General features: G+C 42.4%; 1 protein-coding gene across 1 annotated transcript in view; it reads left to right on the forward strand.

The window, feature by feature from the left end:
- Slc24a3 (solute carrier family 24 member 3) overlaps positions 1 to 24,129 on the forward strand; it is a 407,093-nt gene that overhangs the window by 192,387 nt on the left and 190,577 nt on the right. Inside the window, exon 2 of the mRNA XM_032904340.1 lies at positions 21,178 to 21,254. Coding sequence (XP_032760231.1) covers positions 21,178 to 21,254 — 77 coding nt within the window. The remainder of the gene's footprint in view (positions 1 to 21,177; positions 21,255 to 24,129) is intronic.

The following is a 24,129-nucleotide window of genomic DNA, read 5'->3' on the forward strand; positions in this document are numbered from 1 at the left end:
TATGTATACGTGAGTATGGGACCATCTACTGGTAAGGTTACCCATGTTTTTCAGTGTTTGCATCTCTGGGGAACTCGCCCTCTCCCAGTAGTCATCGATTGCTATTAGCCACTCAGAGGCGGAGCTTCATGAACTTTTACTGTCCGTACTAGGATTTCAGGTGGCTTGAACTAGTGAAGATCCTGTGTATGCAGTCACAGCCACAGTGTGAGCTCATATGGTCAACTGTGTTATCATGTCTGACAAATGTGTTTCATTTCACTGCAGCTGTTTTCTCCCTCTGGTACTTAAAGTCTTTCTGCCCCTTCTTCTATGAAAATCCCAAAACTTCTTTTGGTCATTGATGTCCTTTGGACACCCTCACAAACATCACAAGCTAATGCTGTTGTTCTTGATTAACACTTAGAACTGCCTAATTTCATGTCAACTTGTCACAATCTAAAAGTTATCTGAAAGGAGCTAACCTTAATTGTGAAAATCCCTTCACAAGAGTCAGCTGAAGAGCATTTTCTTAATTAGTGATTGATGGTGGCAGTGCCCAGCCCATTGTGAGTGGTGCTGTCCCTGGACTGGTTTTCCTGGGTTCTAAAAGAACATGTACTAAGCTGGACCTAAGCCTCCCTATACATATATAGTAGATGTGTGGCTTGGTCTCCATGTAGGGTTCCAGACAACTGAAGCAGGGGCTATCCCAAAACCTGTTGTCTACAAGGGCCTCTCTCATAACAGCCCTCTGGGAGGCTCTACCCAGCAGCTTACTGAGACAGATGCAGATACCCACATATAAACAATGGACAGAGGTCAGGGACCCATGTGGAAGAGTTAGGGGAAGGATTGAAGGCCCTCAACGAGATGGCAACCTCATAGGAAGGCCAGGGAGCTTTAAGAGACTAAGTCACCAACCAAAGAGCATACATGGGCTAGTCCAAGAACCCCAATACAAATGTAGCAAAGGGCTGCCATATCTGGCTTCAGTGGAATAAGATGTGCAGAGATTTGAAGCATCAGAGTCGGGGGTTGGGGGGAGGGGAGTTGTCCTCTCAGAGGCAAAGGGAGGATGGGAGGAAGAACTTTGTGAGGGGGACTAGGAGGGAGTAGTACTTGGGATGGGAACAAACAAACAAAGCAATCAACTTGGGCAAGCCATAAAGAGCAAGCCAGTAAGCAGCTTTCCTCCATGGTCTCTGCATCAGTTCCTGCAACCAGATTCCTGTCCTGTTTGAGTTCCTGTCCTGATTTCCTTCTACGATGAACAATGATGTAGAAGTGTAAACCCAATAAGCCTTTTCCCTCCAAGATTGCTGTTGGTCATGCTGTCTCATCACAGTAATAGTAACACTAACTAAGCTGGCACACTGAAAAGTCTTATGTCAAGTTGACACAAGCTAAGGTCATCTAAGAGGAGAGAACCTCAATTAAGAACATTAAGATCACTCTCGCTCTTTGCTCTTCTCCTCTCTGCTCTCTTGCCCTCTTCCCTGTCCCTTCTCTCCCCATTCCCCAACCCCTTCCCTCCACATGTTCATGGCTGGCCTTTCTTCTCCTCTTCTACTCTTCTTCTCTCATTAAACCTCTCCACATGGGAAAAAAGAAAAGAACATTAAGATCAAGCTGTTGGCAAACCTGTGGGGCATTTCCTTAATTAGTCATTGACATGAGAAGGCCTAGCCCATTGTAGGTAGTACTGTTCCTAGCATGGTGGTCCTGGGTTGTATATGAAAGCAGGATGGGCAAACTGTGGGAAGCAAGCCAGTAAGCCGCATTCCTCCCTGGTCCCCAAATCAGCTCTAGTACCAAGTTCCTGCCCTGTTTGAGTTCCGGTCAAGGTTTCCCTCAATGATGAACTACAATGAGAAAGTATAAACCAAATAAACCCTTTCCTCTCCAAGTTGCTTTGGTCATGGATGATTCATAGCAGCAACAGTAATCTCAAATACGACAAATGGTAGTCTACTGCTAAAGTCATATACTTGAGTTACATAGTACAATGGAGAAATCAAGTGAGCACCAACCAGGCTAGCTTTCATAGTTCTGTAAGTTTCTGTACATACTGCTAGGAAATAAAACCATGTACAGTCTTACCCAGCTGTGAGCTACCGTAGCAACTGACTTGGCATGACTGTACTACTGGTACAATAGTGACACAAATGTTAGGGGACTAACCAACCACTCTATGATTGGATTTAGAGCCCAATACACAAGATAGAAACAATGTCTGATACCATTCTCTGGGCCAAAAAAACCTGTGACTGGCTAGGTCATAGGCCCTAGGGGAAAATCTAATACTATTATTCTGATAAATGGACATAATAAACTGTCCTCTAAATTATTGTTTTATAACCATAGATTGGTACATCTCTCAACCCACATAAGAAAACCTCTTTGCAGTAGCTAGTGATGAATTCAGAGACTCACAATTGAGCAATGTACTAAGATTAAGAGACTGCGGAATGATCAGCAATAACTGGGACATCTATAAAACACTTGTTTCTTAATGAAAAATCCATTTTTTCATCTGTGCTGTCAGTTTCTAGGATACAGCCTGGATGACAACCGTGCTCAAACTTGGAATTTAGATTGGAACAGAAAGAGCTGGAACCACTGGACCAATTCTGGGCCACAGTGATTTGGAAGAAATATAGAGACAAAATCTGCTCCAGTTACCCCTAAGTAGCTATGGAACCCACTTCTAACACATTTTATATTTAATTTTACATTTTTTGGAGGCTTAGAGCAATGTCAACTGAAGAAGTTATGTCAGGTTGGGTCCATAAAGACCAGGAAGGGGGCTGCCACCACAGAGCATTTAACCTCAAGGCATGAACTGGCCTTTACATCATTACCTTAGCCACACCATATTGGCCACACTACACTCTCAGAGCAAAGACCTCATTTTGCAGGCATTTCTGGGTAAAGTAGAATATATTAGCTGATGGCAACTAATTGAAGAAAAGTACACATAGAACTATTAGCAGACAGCACGCAAGCATTGGGTGGCAGGGAAACAGTCACTGAAGGGCTTCTGGGAAGGCGCCAGCAACCTCTACAGCAAGATTAACAGTCATATTGTTGTCTTTCTGTTATTGGACAAATCATGTGAGCTCTTGCCACTTTCACAGAGAAGCATCATTCACCCTTCTATGAGAGCTCCCATTCCTTTCAAAGCCATATACAATAGCATGTCTTAGACATGTTTTATAGAGGGATGAGGAAGAGGGTAGATATATTAGCTAATGTAACTGGTCAAACATGAAGAGCTTCTCCTGTGTAGAACATTGCCAGCATGGACATAGCCACTCAACTATTCAGTCAGGCTTATTAAAATATGAGGGCATGAAAAGAGCTGATTCCAATCATTTTATGGCAGGACAGTTTCCCTTGGGAAAGCAAGACTGGCCAAAATGTGTGTGGTCCATACCTTTTATGTGGAACAAATTTGGCAGACTTCCCTCTCTTGGACATGCCTAGCTTTGCCCTTGACCATTCACTTGAGGCCCACACCTTTTCTCTGCCACTTGCCTTTCTGGTATTTGGAAAGAGTCAACATAGATTTCAAAGTTTCCACTGCTAAACTCAAGTTGCCAAGTTCTCGCATCCCATGTGGTTCTAATATCCAAAGAAATCCCCTGCCTTCTTCCAGATTGGGGCGAGGCACCCTATTGTCACCTGAGTGGAGTATACCTATTTCCAAAGCACAGAAACATAACGATCTGGCTCTGAAGTTTCCAGAAAGACCCAGGCGTGAGACAAAGGATGTGCTGAGTGAATACATGGAATGTGTTCAAGACCATGGAAGTGCTGTAAGAAGACAATTCCTTAGCTGCCTCTCAGACATGCCTCTGGGACACCCCTGGCTTCCTTCAGCTGGCACAGGGAATGGAAACTTTGGCTGTGTTTGTAGTTGTTTCTGTGGCTTCTCCACTCCATGCCTCATCCCCATGCCTCCCTCCTTCTCAATGACAAGTTTCCTAACACAAGTCCAGTCTAGCATCCATCTGCCCTAAATACCAGCCAGCCCATTTCAGTACGGCAAAGACACAGAGGCATGGGTGAGGCTGGACAGAAAGAATGCTCTCCCACTGAATACAAATAGACACCCCTTAGGAAATGAGGGGCCATGGAGTAGTGTGTATGGCTTACCTGGGCACTTCTTAAAGAGAAAACGTGGAGTTCTATGCCTATATCCCAGGATTCGGGGAGCAAGTTTGGATCCACCACGCTCTTATAATTCTTCTCTTATGAGGTTTTTATCCTTTTTAGTAGTTTAGCACAACATTCCTCCGTGCTGAACAAGGAAGCGTTGGAAGAAGAAGCAGTGTCTATATGCTTCCTGGGTTAGCCTAGAAGTGGACATTCATGAGAAAATGATGTTGAAATTGAAACCTGAAATAAATGAGTAAGAAATCTGCCTGTAATCGAGGGCAGGAGGAAATCAGGGAAGGCACTATACCAAGAGATACATAACGGAGGGGACTCAGTTTAGGGGAGCCCTGGGACTGTTGTTCTTAGGCTAGAATGAGCATCCTTGGGAAAGTGATGGAACTAATCCCGTACCTGTTTTTGTCTGTACTAGCAGCTTTCAAGGGAGATTTTAGGAGCAATAGCTGCACAAGGCCAGCTTCCTGCTATGCCAGAATTAGAGTGAGAAGCTGGTATCCCATGACCCCTAAGTGTCCAAAATGATAACACGAGGTCCTGAGCACAGAAAGTGTCACTGCACAAGGTGCCAGCATGCTTTTTATCAAAGGGATGTCAAGTAATGGGAATTCCCAGTCAACTCCTTGTTTATGCTCAGCCCAGGAAAAATGGCAAGACAAAGAGGACATTGCCAGCATTTAAAGTAGAGGAAAAACTCCCAATCAGTTCTTTTGAGAGTGAAAAGGGCTAGGACCATTCCATCTGACTAGATAACACTAGGTGAGATAAGGAAATTTACTACGAGGGTCATGAGTGTGGCTCATCTGGTAAAGGTTTACCTAGCAAACAGCCCTAGGATCAACCTCTACCACTAGAGTATCTAGCACTCTAGTCCCAGCATTTAGGAGTATCAGAAGCTTGAAATCATCCTAATTACACAGAGAGTTTGAGAATAAGTAGTAGTAGTAGTACCTTAGATCCATAAGAAGAGAAAGGAGAAGGAAAGAAGGAAAAAAAAGGAGAAAGAAGGACAAACGCACATGCTGAAGATAGGCAGTGAACATCATTGCATGAGAATTTACATGCCATCGGCATGTGTCTCTCTAGCCGAGACTTCATAGAAGACTACTCAGGGCATTGACAGATTCTAGTGTTGGATTTCCTGTTAGATTTTAATGAAATTTACTATCACTCTATATGTGCTTTCAGTTCTTGGTGAACTCTTTTCTTTTAGGAAACATAAGGGCTGTAGGATTTGAATAGACATTTGCTTATTTCACTAAGCCTGAAGATATGCAAACTCAGGCATGCCAAATGTGGGTTGTGAAGAAGCTACTGCAGTGAGAGAAAAGGAAGTGCCTGGTTTCAGAGACCTGGCCCAGACGCACACTCTCAGTTCTTGGCAAGCTCTTTTCTTTTAGGAAACACGAGAAGGGGGTACCTGGTTCTTCTCTATCATCAGTTAAAAAGAAGCCCCTTTCCCTCCTCCTTCTCTGATTGTCACCTAGCAGATACAAGCTTTTATGTAGAGATATTTGATGCTGTGATTCTGTTTATCTGAACTATGAGAGAAAGGGTAAGCATTAGGCTCTCTCAGAGAATATGCTATTTATAATTTAAAAAGTAGCTCTAAGCCTGGGGTGGTGACACATGCCTTCAATTCTAGAATTTGGGATGCAGAGGCAGGTGGATCTCTATGAATTTGAGGCCAGTCTGATCTGAAAAGTGACTTTATACAGAGACCCCAATAGTGAAATAATTATGTTTTGAAGTGATAATTTTAGTTCCTCGATAGAGCTAAATAAAATGCCCTGAAATGTAGTGTTCATAAGAAATAATGATGGGGAATTCTTTTCTACCATTTCAAAACTGGCTATGTTGTTTTACTCTACCTACTTCATAAAGTCAATTAGACCAGCATGACACATGACAACAGTGTCATGGCTCAAACTGAAGTGCTCCCCACATGGGTTCACGTTTCAAATGCTTCCCCATCCTAGCTTATGGTGTTCTGTTGAAGGCTGCAGAACCTTTGGAGATTAGGGTCTAGATATTCTAAATAGATCACTGGAAGTGGGCAGCTGAATGTTTCACCAGCTCCAAGGTCTGGCCTGCTCTCCCTGATTCCCAAGCCACCGCTGTATGAGGAGTCCCATAAGCTCCCACCATAAATGCCTTCCCCAGTGTGGGACACTAAGACACTCTGAACCCATAATACAAAATAAATATATTATTCTCTAAGTCGTTTCTATTTGGCATTTTGTTACAGCAGTGAAAAGGTAACTAATACATGCTGCAATCTAGCATCTTCAAAGACAGTACAAAATTGGTTCCTACAGAGGAGTTTATTTCTTTGATCAGCCTCAACTTCACTGGGCTTGAGGTGTATCCTAGCTCATGGTGGTAATATGTACTCATTAGCATATGACATCTGTGACATGGTGACCTAGGTTATTACATCTCCAAGGTTATGAAGCTGTTATGACCTCAGCATGATTTTTTTCTCAAAATAACGATTTTAGTAGCTTTCAAGAATTTTAAATCTGGCTTCAACTGAAGCCAGTTCTTCAATGAAGTATAACCATAGAGAAAGACACAAAGACAGCCAATGACACCAACCCCTAAGTTCTGATGGGACCCAGAGGTCAGTGTGATGGGAGAGAGTTTCTGACACAAAGATAACATGAAACCTTTCCCTTCCACTTTGTGCTCTCTTTTCCTCTTTCCTTTGAACAACAAAAAATGGTCATATTTATTACCTATGTCTCAACTAAATCAGGAATGAGACAGAATTTTTCTTTACAGTAATTCAAACATTAACACCCTTGTGTGCTTTATGTAACAGCTAGACTTTGTCATTTGCTTCCTGTCTCTGCTTCCTTTGTATAAGGCTTCACAGATTTGTCTGGACTTGAAAAGCATTTATTAAACACCTGCTTTCTATTGCTGTGAATTTCAATTTGCCAACCTCATGTGGGACATCAAAATATGACACTTACAGGAAACATAGAAGACAGCCTCCAGATTCCAAAAGAGCTCAACTCCATTTCCTTAGCTATGGATGGTAGCCAATACTATTTACCTTTGAACATATGATCTTGTATCTAAGCCTTGGGACGTTGCCTGTCAAAGACATCAGAATTTCCACAGATGCTTCTTGGGATGGCTTGACCTTGAAATATTTATAGCCAAAGGCTTTCAAGAGCTGCAGTGTCTCTTTCTGTAGGATCCCACCCCAACCTCCAAACCAAGTTTTGCTTCTGTCTGGTTATACGTTTAGTGGTATAATGCAGTATGAAACTAGGTTATCTCCCAAGCTTTCAATCCTATCTTGACAGCCTAACCATCAACATCATTTCCCCTACGCTCTACAACCTTACTTAGTATTGGGTCATAGAGTTACTCCAAGCAGCACTAGTTCCATTGCTGACTTAATGAAGCTAATAACAGATTTTTTTGGAACCTTAGGTGTATTTGTTTTATGGTAAATTGATTTGCAGCATGTAATGGTGAAGAATAGAATCTGGGCTTTTGACTTGCAGTCATGGTTCAGTGGATAATATCAGATCAACTCCTGTATAGAAGCTATTATAAACACTTGATGAAATACTGAAATACTGATCATTGTTTAAATGATCTCTATGGTAAATAAAGAAAGTAGGAATAAGAAGCCTAAAAGCAGGAAGTCATGTCAGGTTGGAGTATCAGTCGGCTTTTCCCCTTAGGAGGTTCCCCACTATGTGGGGTGTGCGAGGTACCAAACTCAAGCAGAAAGCAGTTATCTTACTGAGTCAGGACATCAGAGATTGTAGTCTGGAGTTCCTACAACTGTTGTCAGCTAAGGGAAATGTCAGAAAAGTCACAGAGAGAGTTCTAGAATAAGCATATTCTCCGGTCCTTGTGCATGGACCCCTGAACTGCTAGGGAATTTCCAAGCATCTTGTAGAAGTTCCAAGCAGTCAGGGGAAGTTAAAAGAAGCAGCATTTGAAAGACTAATTGCCTGGGCAGACAGAAGTAATAAGGTCTCAAATCGAAGACTTAAACTTTCCTTCAAAATCTCACAGTGACCAAGAGCATAATCAGAGCAGGCTTGTTAGAATAACATCTGCACTAGAATTAGATATGACCCTCTAAAAATCCCAGCCAAGCCTATAATCCAAAAACTACCAGAAGAGCCAGACCTCCACTCATCCACCTACCTGTTAGAACAAAATTCTTCACTCTTCAGGAGAAGAAGATAACAGAACCCAAAATCTCCTCAATACATTACTTCTGAAGTCACACATACAGCCAAAACATACTAGTCACCCATCAAGTACCACCCATCAAGTACCACCCATCAAGTAGATTGATTCTTTTTTGATCTTGTCTACCCCATGCTGTGACTAGACAAGGCCTTCCCAAAAGCATTTCTTTTGTCACTGGTTCCTACTCTTGGTAGTTTTGTTAATTACTATCTTCTCTTAGTATCAATCATATTGATTGATAGGTGTTTCCCGACAGATAGACCTATGGTATTTGCAATGTAGACTTTGAACACAGAAGCTTACTTATCTAAGAGAAGAAAAAAAAACAAACACTTGAATTCAAATCTGTTCTAAGATGAGTACTACATGTGACTAGTAGATTCTTGAATGTTTTTGTCCCCAGATGTATGCAAGTGATCAAGAGATATGTTGTAGCTGATTAAAGGGGGAAGATGATCTCCCGTGGGAAGCAACTAAATTTTACCAGGAAGGACCAGGCCATATGATGCCAAGTACAAAATTAAGGTGTAAATACAACTTAATTCACTGATATTTTGTCTTCCTCTAACCAAATATAAGTTTTCTTAGACATTTCCTTTATTATAAATTTCGAGCAACTATTTATGGGTAGTGATAACCTATTCCATATACTTGACTATACTTGGTGTCTCTAGGGATCACATCAAAACACCTTTTGGCTTTTCTCTCCTATTAAGTAGTCTGTTATTTCTAAACGTGCAGAGCCAAAGAAGTGCCAGAGATCACTGTTATCGGGACTAATGCCAGTCATCCCTGTAGTTCAGGGCTCTGTCTACACGCCTTCAGTGTGAGAGAGCATGCATGTCCTCATTTCCATTCTCATAACCATGGAGATAGTGTAAATGCACTGGATCTAGCACACATGTTCAGCCAGTCACTGCTAGTCAACTGATGGTTATAACTGAGCTTTGTTTTCTGTCCCTGAGACAGTGTGGAGAAACAAAAAGAGCAGGCTTTGAAAGGAGACAAAGAGAAACCTTTACTCTGCTTCCCACCAAATTTTTTGGTTCTTACTTTCCCATCTGTAGACTGATAGAACACTAAAGGTTACTCTTAGCTCTGAGATTTGGCGATTTAACATTTAAAAATGTCACTGGTTTTGAAAACCTCCAGTCACTTAACATACGCACTTCATCTTTTATAAATCAAATGCTTAAAGAGGGAAAATGTTAAATGTGGATTCCTGCAGAGTAGTATTGAATTCTAAAAGAACTATTTTAAACATGCTTTTCTAAAAAAAAAAAAAAGGAATCAACTTCCTCCTTTCAGCCGTGCTGAGGGACTAGGCAGCTTCTAACCATAGTGGACCTTTTTAAAGAATCATTAAGCAGGTTTATGGGTACATCAAATTCTTGGTCTGAGTGTCTCTAGATCACGTTAGAACAGCAAGGACACAGAACTCGGACTGGACCCCGGGATCATCCATTTAAACATCGTCTCTGACATTGGCACCAAAGAATGTCTTGAGGAACAAAGAAATCCAAGAAAGGCACACAGTTCTGAATTTTACAGCCGTGCTTACCTTTAATATTTTATTTCCTTTAATGAGAATTCTTACAGACACAAACTTGACAGTCCTTCACAATCAACAAAATGCAAGCTGTCACCTGCAAATAGGCCTCCTTTCTGCTACCATGTTTGTGGCCTTCTAACAGCAAATTACTCATGAGATCACCATATTTTCTACAGTAGCCACTGTGTCAGAGATACCGGCAGCACTAATGCCATGTTTTTTTTTTTATATTATTTATAAAAAAATACATTTCTTCTTCATCAAATTATATTTCATTGCTCTGCCAGGCCAAACATCTATGTAATGAATGATCAAGGTTCTTCAGGTCCAAAGAATGTCTGTTCCCTTCCAGGAGAAAAGCTTGTGGGATGATTATGTCAAATCTCTTACCAATGTGGACATGAGAAGAACTCTGAAGTGGAAACCAACTTGTTATAAGTGTTAAGTCAACTTCAGCACCATGAAAATAATGACCAAAGGTTTCCCAGCCTGCAGCTAGTGATGTGATTCAAGGATGAGGACTAAATAGATGTAGTTGCGTATGACAGACAGACAGACAGACAGACAGACAGATGATAGATACATACATATATACATACATACATACATACATACATACATCAATATAATCTGTTTGATATAGATGTTTGAAGGTTCATTTGGTCCTTAAATTCAGGATACTACAATAACCAAGGATGAATTCAAGACTTGGGCACACTCTTTCAGTTTGGCCATGTCTCCACCCAGCATCAATGAGGAGGACCTTGAATCCTTTGCTTCTTTGAAACTGAATTTCTTTAGGATGCTAACTTGATACACATTTACATGGCAACAATGTCTTAATAAAAGCAAATAAGTCATGGTTATTAGAACCAAACACAAATTCCTAAGACCTCAGAATAAGCTGTAGCCCCCTAGATATCCAGTATCATGCTTTGCTGGAATCTCTCCCTCCTGTGCTCATTCCTGGAGCTTGCTTAACCTGAGAATAAAAAAGAGAGTCATAATGGATGGGTTCATTCAGTGGAAAACCCTGCAAACACAAGGGCTTAAGCTAGACTCCCCAAAACCCACATAAAAAAATCTGGGTGTAGTAGTGCGTACTTGAAACCCCAGCTTTGGAGAGACAAACAGGTGATCCCTGGGTCTCACTGTCAAACCAGCATAGCTTACTTGATAAGTTTCATGTCAGCAAGAGGTTCAGTCTCAAGACAAGTGAACCAACCAACCAACGAACAAAACAAAATAAATATAGCTGATCTCTGAAAAATAACACCTAAAGCTATTCTCTGGGCTCTATATGCATACAAGTGTACACACACACACACACACACACACACACACACACACACACGCACGCACACACATCAAAACAAAATACATCCAACTGTCTCTAATACACCCACAGAGACTAAACATTCAGAAAATGAATTTGTGCATAGACAGGTTGAGCACACCAAATCCAAGCAACAAACCCAAAAGCTTTTCAGCGATAACACGACATGGAAAATTTCCCACTATAAATCTTGGTTTTCACACACAGGTTTAGGGTACTTTATAAAACTTGTTCTGTGACTCTTAATGTCAGTCTTAGCAAGCAAGTTCAGGGTCAAGGTCTGCACAGAGTGCTGTTCTCATAAAATTATACAAAAATTTACTGCAAATAAATAGGCTGAATAACCTCAAAAAATTGTTCCGTGATGTATGTCTGAGATGCTTATGAAGTGTTAAGTGAATTTTGTGTTCTGATTTGGTTCTAACACCAAGCTATCTCATTGTACATAGGCGAGTATTCCAAAACCCTAAACTGTGGCTTTGTGGCTCCCTGGCACTTCAGATAAAGGATGTTCAGCCTGCAGGTCCTTTCACAGAGGTTCTCTCATGAATTATTTTGTTCGGGAACTCTTGTTTATAAGCACTGTGTTGATTTGCTAAAGTGAATTTGCTAAGCACTGGGGAGACTAAGAAGAATAAATAGTCTATAATCTAACCACCTTCCCCACTCTAGTGAAGAAGACAAAAAAACAGCCAAATCTTTCTGCCAGCCAAGATCTTACCTAGGAAAAAAAAAGTCACAGGATGCTGAGTACCTTATTAACTCTGCACTACTCACAACAGGTTAGGATATTCTGGGTAATGAGGAGCTCCAAAATCTCAGTGAGGATGAAAAACAAGTTGTTACTTATAAGCATGCTGCTTAGACAAAATGTGTGCATGAGGAGAATGGGGACTCTGAAATGTCACAAGCAGATCCAGCTGAATAGAAGATTCATCCTGCTGTGCTTTCAGGATCACCAAGACAATGCAAGCTGGTGAGCTGAGCACTGACTTTCAAAGCCACCAACAACTGGAAGTATGCTCCTATTTCACTAGCCAGACTAGTTTCCCCGGTCATGCCCACCCTTGAAGGGATTGTAGAAAGGCCCCCTTCCAAGTCTCTGGAACAGAAAGAAAAGGGATATTTATGAACAGTTCTAATGGGCAGTGGGGTTGGGATGGAGTTGTTGAGAGTTTTACTGAAATGTCCCTTCCAACAGTTCCCAGTTAGTAATTCTGTCCTGTGTTTATACAAAAGCCGCCTCCTGGGAAAGGGGCCTCTGTTTATTCCCACTTATATCCACTTGACATTTAGTTCATTTCCATGGATCCTTGCCTGGTGGGTGTTGGCAATAGAATGAGAAATGGCAGGGTTCCTGTCCTCAGGAAGCTCACAGTGTCCCTGAAGCGAAGGTATACATTTATAAGCAAGAAATACAATGTGGCTGGAAAATCATTTAATGGATGCTGCCATGGCACAATGGGGCTACAGAAAGAGTCAAAGAAGGCTTTGTGAAAAGCCAAGTAAATACCACACCTGGCAGAGTCCAGAATGTTCCAGCCAAGAAAAGTGGGAGTCGTAGGTTTTACTGGGGTAAGGAAGGGCAACATTAAGATAGACAAGTCTCTGGAAACAGTAATGTAAAGTCACCCATCACTGCATGAAAGACCCAGGTGGCATTCGGACCCTACATTGGTGGGTAATCAATGGGTTTGCACTTGGTGTTTTGTCATGAGAAGACTGTTCACAAGAGTCTGGTGTTTAGAACACAGAAGCCATGATTCTATTTGCCCTCTTGTGGGACTGCCTAGAAAGTCTATTTCTGTCCACCTGCCCAGGAAGAGAAGATGACAACAGACCAAATAAACAGTTGTGTCCAAAACAAGCCCGATAAACCAATGAGGTTATTGGGGTTCCTTAGAGGAACATGAATGTCACTTGGGCATCACCACAAAGCTCTATCTGAACATAGGTGACAACCCACCAAAGCCACATCACTAGAACATACTGAGTAGCTTGCAAGCGAGTGTATATATGAGTTTCTTCTCCCCCAGTAGAGTGCAACAAGCTCTTAGATGAAACATTGGATTCAAACATAACCTGGGGTCCATGTCTATCCTAAGCTGTATCTTGATCAGAATATGACAAGGTTGTCTAAAGATCGTGTTCATGTCCAAACTAAGATTTTTTTCTTTCAAACAAAACAAAAGACTTTCTCTCTCTTTGTACCCCTCCATTTAGATTTATCACTCTTAGGCCTGAGAATGAATGCAGCCAGGAGACAGACAGAAGGACACTGATTGCTGTTGCCATGGAAAGAGGGATTCACTCCATTCAGGGCCCTGTGGTTTCCATGGGAACAGCATTTATGCTGTTGCTGGTCCCCAGACTGGCAGAATATACTGGAAAGAAAATTGCAGGGAAGAAAGAGAGGAGCGGAAGTCGTCAGAAGCTATGTAGGGGGAAGCTCTCACCTGGGCGAAACTATCAGCCTGTCTCATGGGCCATGAGGTCTCCCACAGTCAGAACATAGGAATCATATGCGCGCCTCTCATGGACCAACCTTCATTCTTGGAAACAAGGATGAACAAGCTTGGAAAAAGGCAAGCTGGAATTAGTAATAGGTGGATTTCCATACCAATGCCAAGTTGAATGCACCCTCTGCCTCATGACACACCAGCAATGTGTGTTATCCTTGTATTGAGAATAGGCTAGAGGGGTTGGGGATTTAGCTCAGTGGTAGAGGGCTTGCCTAGCAAGCGCAAGGCCCTGGGTTCGGTCCTCAGCTCCGGAAAAAAAAAAAAAAAAAAAAGAATAGGCTAGATAAACCCAGGAAGCTTAATGGTAGGTATTCACATACATTGCTTATACTCATCACAGAGATTAGATGACGCTGATGTTCCCTCTTCCTAGTGAAGGGGAGAGCTGGCTCTATGAAGCATGGTTGGGACTGAACTCTGGTCTCTATTCCATTCTGTGGATGCTTAGAAACTCCGTAGCTGTCTGTCATGCTCTGTCAGGCAATGAGCAGCCTATCTCTATCCACAAAAATGGTCCCTGTTCTTGAGCATTTGGCGTGAGAAACACACCCTTCACATGATGACTAGCCCAGACATCTACTCCCAGGGGTTGCAGAGGGTCCTGGAGGGTCTACACTGTCTTGTCTCCTATTTACAAATGAGGGAATTGAGGCCAAGGACTACCAGCAGAGCCTTCCAGCTGAGTGTACCCCTCTGCTTTCATGTGCTCCTTGTGGAAAACTCTAGATATTCTGGAAACACCATTTCCCACACTCATATATGCAAGGCCCCAGAGTGTTGTCCACATGGAGAGTTTGCCTCATGTCTGTGGAAGGTGCTTAGCTGCTGTTGTCTATTCTTCCCTGAACCATTTGTCCAGTGAGGTAATGCTAACCTACTCTTTCCCTACACTATGACCAACAGCTTCTCTCTTCTGAGTTCTTTGTCTGCCTCACTGAAGCTATGCATCTGCTCTGATCTCTATATCATACTAGGTAATAGGACCAGAGGGAGTCATGTAGAGATCCCTCAGAGGCCACCATCCCACTGGTCAGTAGGCAGAGACAAAGAATAATGGCCCCCCTCAAAAAAAAAAAAAAAACCAGAGTGATGGTCCTTTGATGAAAATTGTTTTTTTCTTGCTCAGTTGTGCAGCCATGGACATCTGACAGTGCCATTTGCAAATGAGTCCAGGCAGCTTCTGGCATGGTGGAATCAAATGTTTAATATAAGAGCTCGTTGAACTCTAGATGGCTGTGTAAGAAGTCCTAGTGGACCACAGTGTACTAGAGTCAAAAGGAAATTTCAACAGCAGTTTAATTTGACTTTAAGCTCAGAGATTTTCTCTTCTGTCTTCTGTCCTCCATGCTTTATTATTGTGGGTCAAAGTCAATATGTATATATAAATACTTGGCTCTAAGTGTCTATACCTTTGTATCATTTTGGATACATTGAAAACCCTCTTTTCTAGTTCTTATGCAAAGGGACTGTAGGATATGCCATAGACTGTATGTTAAATGTTTGTATTCCCCTTCCAGATTTATATATTAAATGTTTTACCAGTGTGATGCTATTCAGAGGTGAAACTTTTGGAAGATAGTTAAGACGAGTCATAAAATAGAACATTCTGGATGGGATTGATGGCCAATATGAAGAGGAAAAGATCCTGGCATTGTGGTTCATGTTTGTAATCTTACAAGGAAGGCTAAGGGAGGAGAACAAACAAATTTAAGGCCAACTCTGACTACATAGTGTGTTCAAAGCCAGGCTCAGCTTCATAGCAACTCCTATCCTAAAGCCAAGGACTGGGATCTAGTTCAAGAGAGTGTGTTTCTAGCATATACAGATAAATAAGGAACTAAGAAGAGACCCATGCTCACTCCACTCTTGTGTGCAAAGATACAGTCAGAGGTGAATTTCTATACTCCGGAAAGATGCCTCATGAACAGTTGACCATGTTGGCTCCTCAATATAGGATTCTATCCTCCAGAACTAGGAGAAGCAAACATCTCTCATTTGAGTCATGTAGTCTATGATATTCTTTCGTCACAGACTGCAGCAGGCACTGGGAAGGGTGACACCAATAGGCAGACGACTTTTGTATATACCATCTGTGGCTCTGACTAAGGCTTTCTTTTTGACCTTGGAAAATGATTACCTTGACCAGAACAAGGTTAGTCAAGATTTTTGAGTAATTAGTGCCTTGGGATAATGCTAAGCAGTGAACAGCCTCTGAGCCCCTGTCTCCACTGACTCCACAGTTGGCAACTCAAGCATGTTCTACTTGATCGTGAACGGTTGGTAGCTGAAATGGTAGAATGCAAGCTCTCATTCTTTGTAAGAGATACAAGAGTAATCTTGAGACCACCATCATAATGTCCTTATTAGCCCAAAGTGTGTTTGCAGAGAAGAGCTATGTCATAGTTAGGGTTTCTATTGCTGCGAAGAAACACTGTGACCACAGCAGCTCTTATAAAGGAATGCATTTAACTCGATTACAGTTCAGAGGTTTAGTCATCGTGGTGGGAACCATGGCGGTTGCAGGAGACATGGTGCTAGAGATGTATCTGAGAATTCTACATCTGGATCTGCAAGCAAAAGGAAATGATAATGAGCCACACTGGTCATACCTTGAGCATATGCTATCTCAAAGCCCTCTCCATAGTGATGCCCATGCTCCAACAAAGATACATCCATTCCAACAAGGCCATAACTCCTAATAGTACCATTCCCCATAGGGCAGTCATTCAAACAGGAGTCTCTGGAGGCCATTCCTATTCAAATCACCACAGGCTATAAAAAAAAAACCTGGTCAGTTTATATGTGATTGATGTCAAGTAAAGCATCCTAGTTGAATATCTAACCTAGTTGTTCTTTTTACACTACTGCTACCAAAAAAAAAAAAAAAAAAAAAAAAAGATTTTCTTATGGTTGATCTTAAAACAAGTTACTTTGAAAGCATTTGATTGACTCACTTCTGCATTCCTCACCCTTCTCACATCACACCCCCTACTTCATCTCACCATGGGAAAATGACATCGTTTGATTAAAGAAGTTCCACCACTAGCAAGTTGCCCTGCTCCCAGACTCTGGTGTTTGTTGTGATAGCATGATGCCAACTACCACTTCACAGAGAATTTTCATACATTTTCTCATGACCAATTAGGGAAAGACATCTTTAACCAAGGGCTAGGAGCTCATAACTAGTAATAGATCCGAGATCGGGCTCAGAATACTACCATGATACCAACTCCTAGTAGAGAAAGTAGAGGACCTATGCATGTGAAAAGAACGAAGACATTGAACTCATTTCTGTATTTACATCTCCGTTCTGTCATGCATGTCCGGGACCTGGGTTTCCCTTCAGGACTTTGCTAATATGTAATCATGTCTTTGGGTTCTTCTCCACTCGGAATATAGTCTCCAGCCTGGTTTCACCCAGGATTTTCAGGCAGGCCTGAAAATGTGTTGGCTATGCATGGAGATCACTAGTATAATCTTCCAGCATTCTAAGCAAAGCACTGGGAGATACTTATTTTCACTGAACTTTTACTCACCTGTAGCTATTGGCTGACTTTCAAGGAGACATAAGATCAAAATGCTCACTATTCAAAAACCAAAGTTCTATCTTAATGACACGGAAGCCCTTGATGAAACTTTCCCACTCTGCTCTCTTCCCATATCCATGTGGTAGTGAAGTTATACGGACAAGCTGATGCTGGTGTGGACACATGTCACATACAAATTCACACCTATGTCTTCCTTTTCCATGGTGTCTCCTCTGCAGCCGTAACCCCCTCTGCCTGCTACCCTAAGCCTGCTCTTCTTTAAAGCCATATTCTTTATTCTGGGCAGAGAGGTAAGGAAACAAATAGTTGCTGCACATTTATGACAAAATGACCCTCACCACCTCTGTTCTACTCTCAGGTGGGGATATTTTGGCTCTAAATTAACTAGGGTATGGCCCTGATCTGAAGACTTATAGCTGAGAGTTTCCATATATGCAACTGTATGTTTTCATCCCTTAACTTTCTTACATACAGAATGCAATTAATGGCTTTTGTGGAAATAAAAAGGGATGGTATGGGTATGGTGAGATGATAGGTAATAATAGATGTGTACCGCCCTCATCCTCACATGCCTTTTTTCTTCCCTCCTGTCCCCAGAGCCATGGTCTTGGCTCATTTGGGTTTATCACTAGCTAATCTAACACAAACCCCAGCTGCTAAAAACTTTACACAAAGTAAAAGAAGCCTAGGAAAGGCACCAGAAGCCTCAGGAGAAGCTGTGATGGTATGAACAGTGATTGTCGTCTCTTCAGAGCCAAAAAATGGAGCCCCAGGTCTGGGCAAGCAGAAAACAGGAAGAGTCGGTCAGTGTGCCTAAAGACATGGGACAAGATATCTTTGAAGAGCTTTCCCTCTCCATTTCCCTTCCCAATCTCCTGACTTTGGATAGTGGACATAAAGGGACTTTCCTCATAGTTTATGACTCATACTTATTATAATTTTAGGGGAAGGTAGGGAAAAGTGGAAGCTAGGGGGTAATTTTTGAAACTCAACTCCCTCTACCTTGGGAAAGCTCAAAAAAGATCAAAGGTCAGAACTGAAGATGACATCGGAAATCCTCCATGCAGACACTGTCATTGGCAGAGAGGTATCAAAGCAAATAGTTTCCCCCTAGGAACTCTGGAGAGCTTCCTTCATAGTACCCCAACCAGCAAAGGTTCTGCAAACCAGAGGTATTAGGCCGAGAGAAAAGAAGTACTGGAGTTGAGACTGTTCAATAAAATAGTTGGTGGCATTGAAGAGCCCAGGACTTGATATCAACTTTCAGCTTATTTTGTGAACTTTTGTCCTTTCGTTGTCATTTCTTCATTGTCGCTTCACTGTGGTCTACAAGGTGAAATCTTCCAAGGTCCCTCTTGTTTATCATTAATCAGGAGAGTTCAGTGTGGCATGTTTAAAAGGGTGTCCTTACAGAAACATATTTGAAGTGTCCAGGAGATTCCTGTCATTCCTAACCTCTCATTTCATCATCCTAAGGATAGGCTACAAGTGACACATGTGATTAACTAGCAACTTAACAGACAAACCTAGCAAAAAGCAAAACAAAACAAAACTAACTTCACTGAGATATCATTGACATACACAAATATATAAAAAATTATGAGTTTGTTTATTGACGCATTAAGTTAGTTATATGTGTTTGAGCTAAAAAATACCTTGATCATCTCTTCTACACACACACACACACACACACACACACACACACACACACACACACACACACACACATATGTACGCCTTAACATACACTGAGGTTTTGATCCAGTAACCCATCTTTGGTTGTATATTTAGTACACTTAGCTTGCCACAGTCCCAACTTGACCCAGCCCACTTAGACATGCTCAGGACACCGACATTCCCCTGTAGTTAGGCCTCCTGGAGAGTCCTTTTCCACATATTGATAGCCCAGGCCCTAACCAACACTCAAATTTCAAAGAATAGCTTCTATTGTATGTGTGAACCTTTTGCACCACTGCTAGTGGGAGGCTTGATATGCATCATGAAATGATTGATATTTCCAAGCTAATTAATATCTCATATATTATATCTATATAGATACTATAAGGAAGATAATGAGAGAATGGACAGATTTCAAATAAGTAATCAGTACTTTTAACTCTTTCCCCTTGCCGTACTTTAGAAGATGAGCTTTACAGATGTGTACAGAGGTACTCACTGGCACAAATGACCCATGATATATGAAGGAAGCGCTTATACTTCTGACCCATGACCACAGGCTGCCTTGATCCAGTGCTACCTTGGAAATAGAAAACTAAGTATTTATAAGAAGTAGTCAATGGCTTGTATCTAGGACAAATCCCCTCCCTAGTAAGCCATGATCCTGAGGTAATTTCTGTGAGAGTTTCAGGGTTGCCCTGCAAGACTGGGCCCTTGCATCTGCCTTGGTCATCTTGGATTACTCTACCTCCCTGTCTCATCCACTTCTTCATTCACCATGTACACCACAGCCATATCCTGGAAAAACTGCACACCCCTAAATCCTTGTCTCTAACTCTACTTTGGAGAGAACTCAAAACAAGATAAGCGGCAAGCCTGTGTTCATGATACCTGGTATACAGTCCCCACCCTCTGGTGATGATTACCTTGACTGCCCACTAGAGAAACAGTAGGAGACATCACCAAGCTCCAAGGGAGATGCTTTCATTAGCTGGCAATGTCTACCAGAGGCTGGATGAAGGCAAGCAGGGTGTCTGCTGCTTCCTGAATTACAGTCTCATGGCAAATGGAGGTCGGGTCAGAAAGAAGAGCAGAGTTCTGGAACACGATGGAGGTGCTGGAGTGCCCCAAGCCAGTAGAAGTATGAGAGGGAAATGAGACAGTGAATGGCAGCTTAGAGTAGCCCTTTCACCAGCCTATGAGGTGAAGCCTGCTTACCCTGCTCAGAATAGCACTTTTCACTAAAACTGCCTGTGACAAAGCCTGTAAGATTACAAATAAAAACCAGTCACATTGAATGAAAATATATTTAGAATATTAGAAAATAGTTCGTAATACTAGCTCTGTGCTTCTTCATTTAACTTTCGGTTTGGTCTGTTTTGTTTTATTGCTTGTTTTGTCTTGTATTATTTATATGTGTTCCCTTATGCAGCCCTAGCTGGCCTAGAACTCACTATGTAGATCAGGCTAACCTCGAACTCAAGACATCTGCTGAATTCTCTGAGATGATTAAAGGTGTCTGCCACCACACTCAGCTTCTGTATTTGAACTCAAGGTCACAAGTGATGTCCTACAGACTATCATAGCACTAAAGTGATGTGGGAGAGCTGCATCAATAGAGTGGAGTGGGATGGAACGCACCCTCCACATCCATGTATTCTGTACCACAGATCAACCAACCACCGTTGAAATATTTTTAATTGTTCCTGTGTGCAGACTTTATCATTCCCTAAACAATGCTGCATAATAACTATTTACATGCCATTTTGTAGGAGAAGTTATGAGTCACAATATGCAAATGCCATGCCATTTTCCACAAGAGGCTTGAACATGCCCATATGGTGTCCTAGGAATCCCAGATTCAATCTCTCATGGATATCAAGGGACAACTTGAGATGAAAATTTGCATTGGCAGCTGGGGCTGAGGTCATGCTCACACTACCATAGTTTGTCACTTCTTGTTTGAAGGAAATGCTAAATTCTAGTTAGAGGCTCATGAACTGTGAACCTGAAGTCTTTTAATTTTTGTTTTGTTCTTATGCAAGTTCATAGGCCTGGAATCATTAGGACTCTAAAGTCAGGGTTAGTGGCACTGTCCTAGATCAGCTGTACTGAAAAGGTCATCTGTACTGAGCTGGTTCTCTCTCTGTTCTCTAGCCCTGCATGAATTCCCCAGGGACATCTTCTCCAATGAAGACCGACGACAAGGAGCGGTGGTACTCCACGTGCTCTGTGTAAGTAGCCCCTCTTGTGCCTTTTGCCTGCAGGGCTTGAAGGATAGAGGTAGGTAGACAGCAAAAATGCCCACAGAGGCTCCATTCCTGCCCACCTACCTGGTAACAGATCATCTCCAAGTGTGCCGGCTGGCAGACATCTGTCTGTTGTCTTTTTTTTTTTTTTTTTTTAGTGCCCAAGAGTGAACTTTCAAGTCACATTTTCTGCTGACTAACCTGATCCAGCCTATGCTCACACGGCGCCATTTGAGGGAAAGGTGGAGCCATTTTGCAACCAGTGGACCATGTGTCATAATTTTCCCCCTTACTATACTTTATTTTCTTCTATGTATTGTCTGTCAGCTTCCCTATGGGAACATAAGCCCAATAAGAACAGGACTTTGTTTAGTACCTAGCTTCATGTTCACACTCATTCTTGGCACATAGCAGGGACAGAGGATTTGCTCAGTCATCAGATTCAATGTGATGACACCCACTGCCTAGCCCTTAATTGGTCATCAACTATAGCTTGTGCCGCCTTCTGCTTTTGTAGCTCACACCATTGTCCTGCATCATCGTCTAAAGGCAGTGGATCTAAGGGCTAAGGGCTTTGTTTCACCTTGTTCCCATTTGGAGAGATTTTTGGGTTGTTTGTTTGTTTGTTTGTTTGTTTGTTTTGGTGTGTGTGTGTGTGTGTGTGTGTGTGTGTGTGTGTGTGTGTGTGTGTAAAGATCTATCTAAGGAAACAGCTTTAGAATAAGAAAACTCCAGCCAAAATCTAGACCATACATGTTACTGCCTCAAAACATTCTTACTGCCATCTTCTTTTTATTTGTTGCTATGAAATAAACTCCCTAAACTTAGTGAACCCTGTTCTCATCCATTGTTATTGGGCTCTCGGTATCAACCATTCAGAAAGAGCATGGAGAGAATCCTTCTTATGTGACTGGCATGGGTTAACTTGGGTGGCTGGGGCTACATGGTACATTTCCAAAGGGTTTCTTCATACTCGGGTCTGGGAACTGAGCGTTACTGGACTCCTCTAGGACCATCAGCCCATGCTCCTTCATCCTCGTGTGTTCTTTGCAGTGGAGTTGCCTCTGAAAGTTGGGATTCCACATGGAAGCCGGGACTCTAGCATGGGAATGACTGAGGCAAGCAAGGACGAAGCTTTCGGATCTTCAGAACTTGGCCTCAGGAGCCACACTGTACCATTTCTGTTGTATCCGTTTTAGTCACAAGCCCACAATGGTCCAAGAAAGAGAACCTTGCAACTCATTTTCTATCTATCCCTACAGGTAATCTGTAGGCATCTGCTGGGCTCTGGATTCATATCAGGCACCGGTGTGAGACTCTGAAGTCTTTATTTTGCCCGTGGTTTCTGACAAGATGGTTCACTTCTCTAGACCCTCGACTCACTTGAGCTAATCCCCTTTCAGGGAAAAGCAATCAACTCTTCAACTCTTTTTCTTCCACACTCCTATCTGAGGACAAAAAGCATGGAATGTTTTCTTTCAGTAAAAACTGTCTCTAAAAAACACCAAATAAGTAAGAATCCTGGAAAGCTGGCCGTCCTCCCTGCCCTTCCAGAGACTCGTGCACTGAGCAATTAATGTGGATGCCATCTTCGGCACCACAGAGGCTCCACTGTCACAGGGCTGAGGCATCCCAGGCATTGAGTGGGATCCAGACTTCCCCAGCAGCTAACAGAAGCCTGCTGCTTTGACATGTGAGATATGAGATTCCTGGTCTTGGTCCAAGCAGCAAGGGTTTTCTTCCTCCTGCAACAGTGCTGCTAGCTGCATATGGCATGGCCCTCTCTCTGACTCTACCTTCCCAGATGAAAGCCAAGGGGCCTCAATTTCCCTTGCCCTTCCCAAGGCCAGGCAAGTCACTCAGAAAGATTCCTGTTACCCGTGTCACTAGTTCTAGTCTGGCATGGAAACAAAGTGCTCAACACAATCAATTATAGTAGACACATCCTTACAAGAATACACATGAGTCCACACACTAACACTTTGTAGTCCCTAATAAAGAATGCTTCTTTTTGCCCCTGTCCTGGGCCCTGAGCTTTAGAATTTAGGCAAGAAATCCAGAAATCCAGGTCAGTGCCCATTCTTTCAAGACCCTGCTCTACAATGCAGAGTAGAAGAATTATCTACCCGCATAGCTTGTGGATGTTTGAATGAGAAATATGCCCCCTTGGGCTCACCACATATATGAACACATGGACCCTGTAGTTGGTGGCATGGTTAGGAGCCATAGTGGAGCCTTGTGAGAGGAAGTGCATCAATGGAGGTGGACTTTGAGAGTTCACTCATTCTCTCTGCTTCCTGTCTGTGGTTAAAGGTGTAACCTCTCAACTTCCTGCTCTGGACACCTGCTGCCATTATGAATTCTCTTTGAGAAATCATAAGCCCAAATCAACTCTCTCTTCATTAATTTACCTTCAGCCATGGTCTTTTATCACAACAGAAAAGTAACTAATATTTAATCTCCAGCAAGCTGCCAAGATCTTCACAGGCTCCTTCCAAGGATCCTAATCTTAAGAGCAGACTCTGATGCATTAACCTTGAACTTGCCACCTGTGTTCCACATGTGTGTAGCACAGGGTAGAGGCAGGTAGGTAGGAAGGGGGGGAGGTCTTTCTGTATGGCCGGAGAAAGTCTGTTGATACAGCTGCAATGTCAAGGAGCACCCCGACCCACTGGAGACTACGAATATGCCTTGTGAGGGGAGCCCTTTCCATCACACTTGGCTCACTGAGCAACATGAGTTCTACAGTCATTGCTTGCTCAATTCAGGGCAGATCCTCTTATCCCCATTGACTTTACATATTACCTAGCAAACTTAACTTGCTCAGGAAATTTTTGGTGAACATCTGGAGATGTAAGAA

This window comes from Rattus rattus, chromosome 5, assembly GCF_011064425.1.
Source record: "Rattus rattus isolate New Zealand chromosome 5, Rrattus_CSIRO_v1, whole genome shotgun sequence".
In the NCBI taxonomy this organism is placed as follows: Eukaryota; Metazoa; Chordata; class Mammalia; order Rodentia; family Muridae; genus Rattus; species Rattus rattus.